General features: G+C 37.9%; 1 protein-coding gene across 1 annotated transcript; it reads left to right on the top strand.

The window, feature by feature from the left end:
* Nucleotides 1-15: 15 nt before the first annotated feature.
* Nucleotides 16-1,077, top strand: LOC125850091 (uncharacterized). The gene has a single exon (XM_049529997.1). The coding sequence runs from the start codon at nt 16-18 to the stop codon at nt 1,075-1,077; it is 1,062 nt and encodes a 353-aa protein (XP_049385954.1).
* The last annotated feature ends 117 nt before the right edge of the window (nt 1,078-1,194 follow it).

The following is a 1,194-nucleotide window of genomic DNA, read 5'->3' as shown; positions in this document are numbered from 1 at the left end:
GTTGCGAATGAGAACATGGAGACATGGAGTTTATTTTTGGATCATTTGCACTTGCACGTTGTCAAGGGTCGTAGAGGTGTGGCATTGATTTCAGATAGGCATCACGGAATACTCTCATCCGTGTATAATTCTCCCAATTGGCTGGCCCCATTTGGGTTTCATCGTTTTTGTTTAAGACATTTGAAGGCCAATTTTCAAAAAAAATTCAAAAATGTCATTTTAAACAATCTTTTATGGGCAGCTGCAAATCACTGTCAGGAGAAAAAGTTTTTGGAAAGAATGGAGATGATCAAGGAGATTAACCCGGAAGCGTATGTGTGGTTAATGAAGAACGATCTTGACAAATGGACATTGCACAGGGATGGAGGTAGGAGATGGGGCATGTTGACAACAAACAGTTTTGAGTCATTCAATGGTCTTCTTAAGTCAGCCAGGGGCCTGCCAGTTACTGCAATGGTAAGACTCACTTACAATCAGATTGTGAACCGATTTGTTACAAGATCAAAATTTGTCAATCAGCTGGTACAACAAAAGCAACAATGGATGCCTAAACCATTCAAGATTTTTGAGGATAATCGAAAAAAGTCACAGCGTCACACACTTATCAACTATCACCAACAAAGGGAAAACATATTTGAGGTGCAGACACATATGCATCATGGCAGTGGTGGTAATAAGCACATTGTAAATGCATCACAAGGAAAATGTCAATGTGGTAAATGGCAATCATACCACATTCCGTGTTCTCATGCAATAAAGGGATTTGACCAAATTGGGTATCAAACATGGGAGCATATGGCACCAGAATTTAGCGTGCATAGCTACAAAAAAGCCTACTCTGGACAATTCAATCCACTCGGCGGTGAAAAATATTGGCCTGATAGTCCTTTTCTTATGATAGCAAATAAAAAATATTTACGAAAAGTGGGCGTAAATAAAATCACCCATATACATAATGAAATGGATGTTCCCGCAAGTACACTTACTCGCAAATGTTCAACGTGCAAACAAATAGGCCATGATAGGCGTAACTGTCCTTCACAAGCTCGAAACGCCTCATATGGTGGTAGTAGCTAAAGAAAGATGTTTAATTGTGTTAATGTATTCTTGTATCAATTTCTATGCAATTTTTTATTTGTATTTTTGATCATCCCCAAGTGTTTATATTTTCAAATTTTTTCATTCACTTTTTTT

This window comes from Solanum stenotomum, unplaced genomic scaffold, assembly GCF_019186545.1.
Source record: "Solanum stenotomum isolate F172 unplaced genomic scaffold, ASM1918654v1 scaffold13701, whole genome shotgun sequence".
Taxonomy (NCBI): domain Eukaryota; kingdom Viridiplantae; phylum Streptophyta; class Magnoliopsida; order Solanales; family Solanaceae; genus Solanum; species Solanum stenotomum.
Note: the sequence above shows the minus strand (reverse complement) of the source record. Positions and strands in the feature narration are given on the sequence as shown.

What these genes read in the sequence shown, in the direction of transcription:
- LOC125850091 (XM_049529997.1), top strand. Translation starts at nt 16, where the DNA reads ATGGAGACATGGAGTTTATTTTTGGATCATTTGCACTTGCACGTTGTC.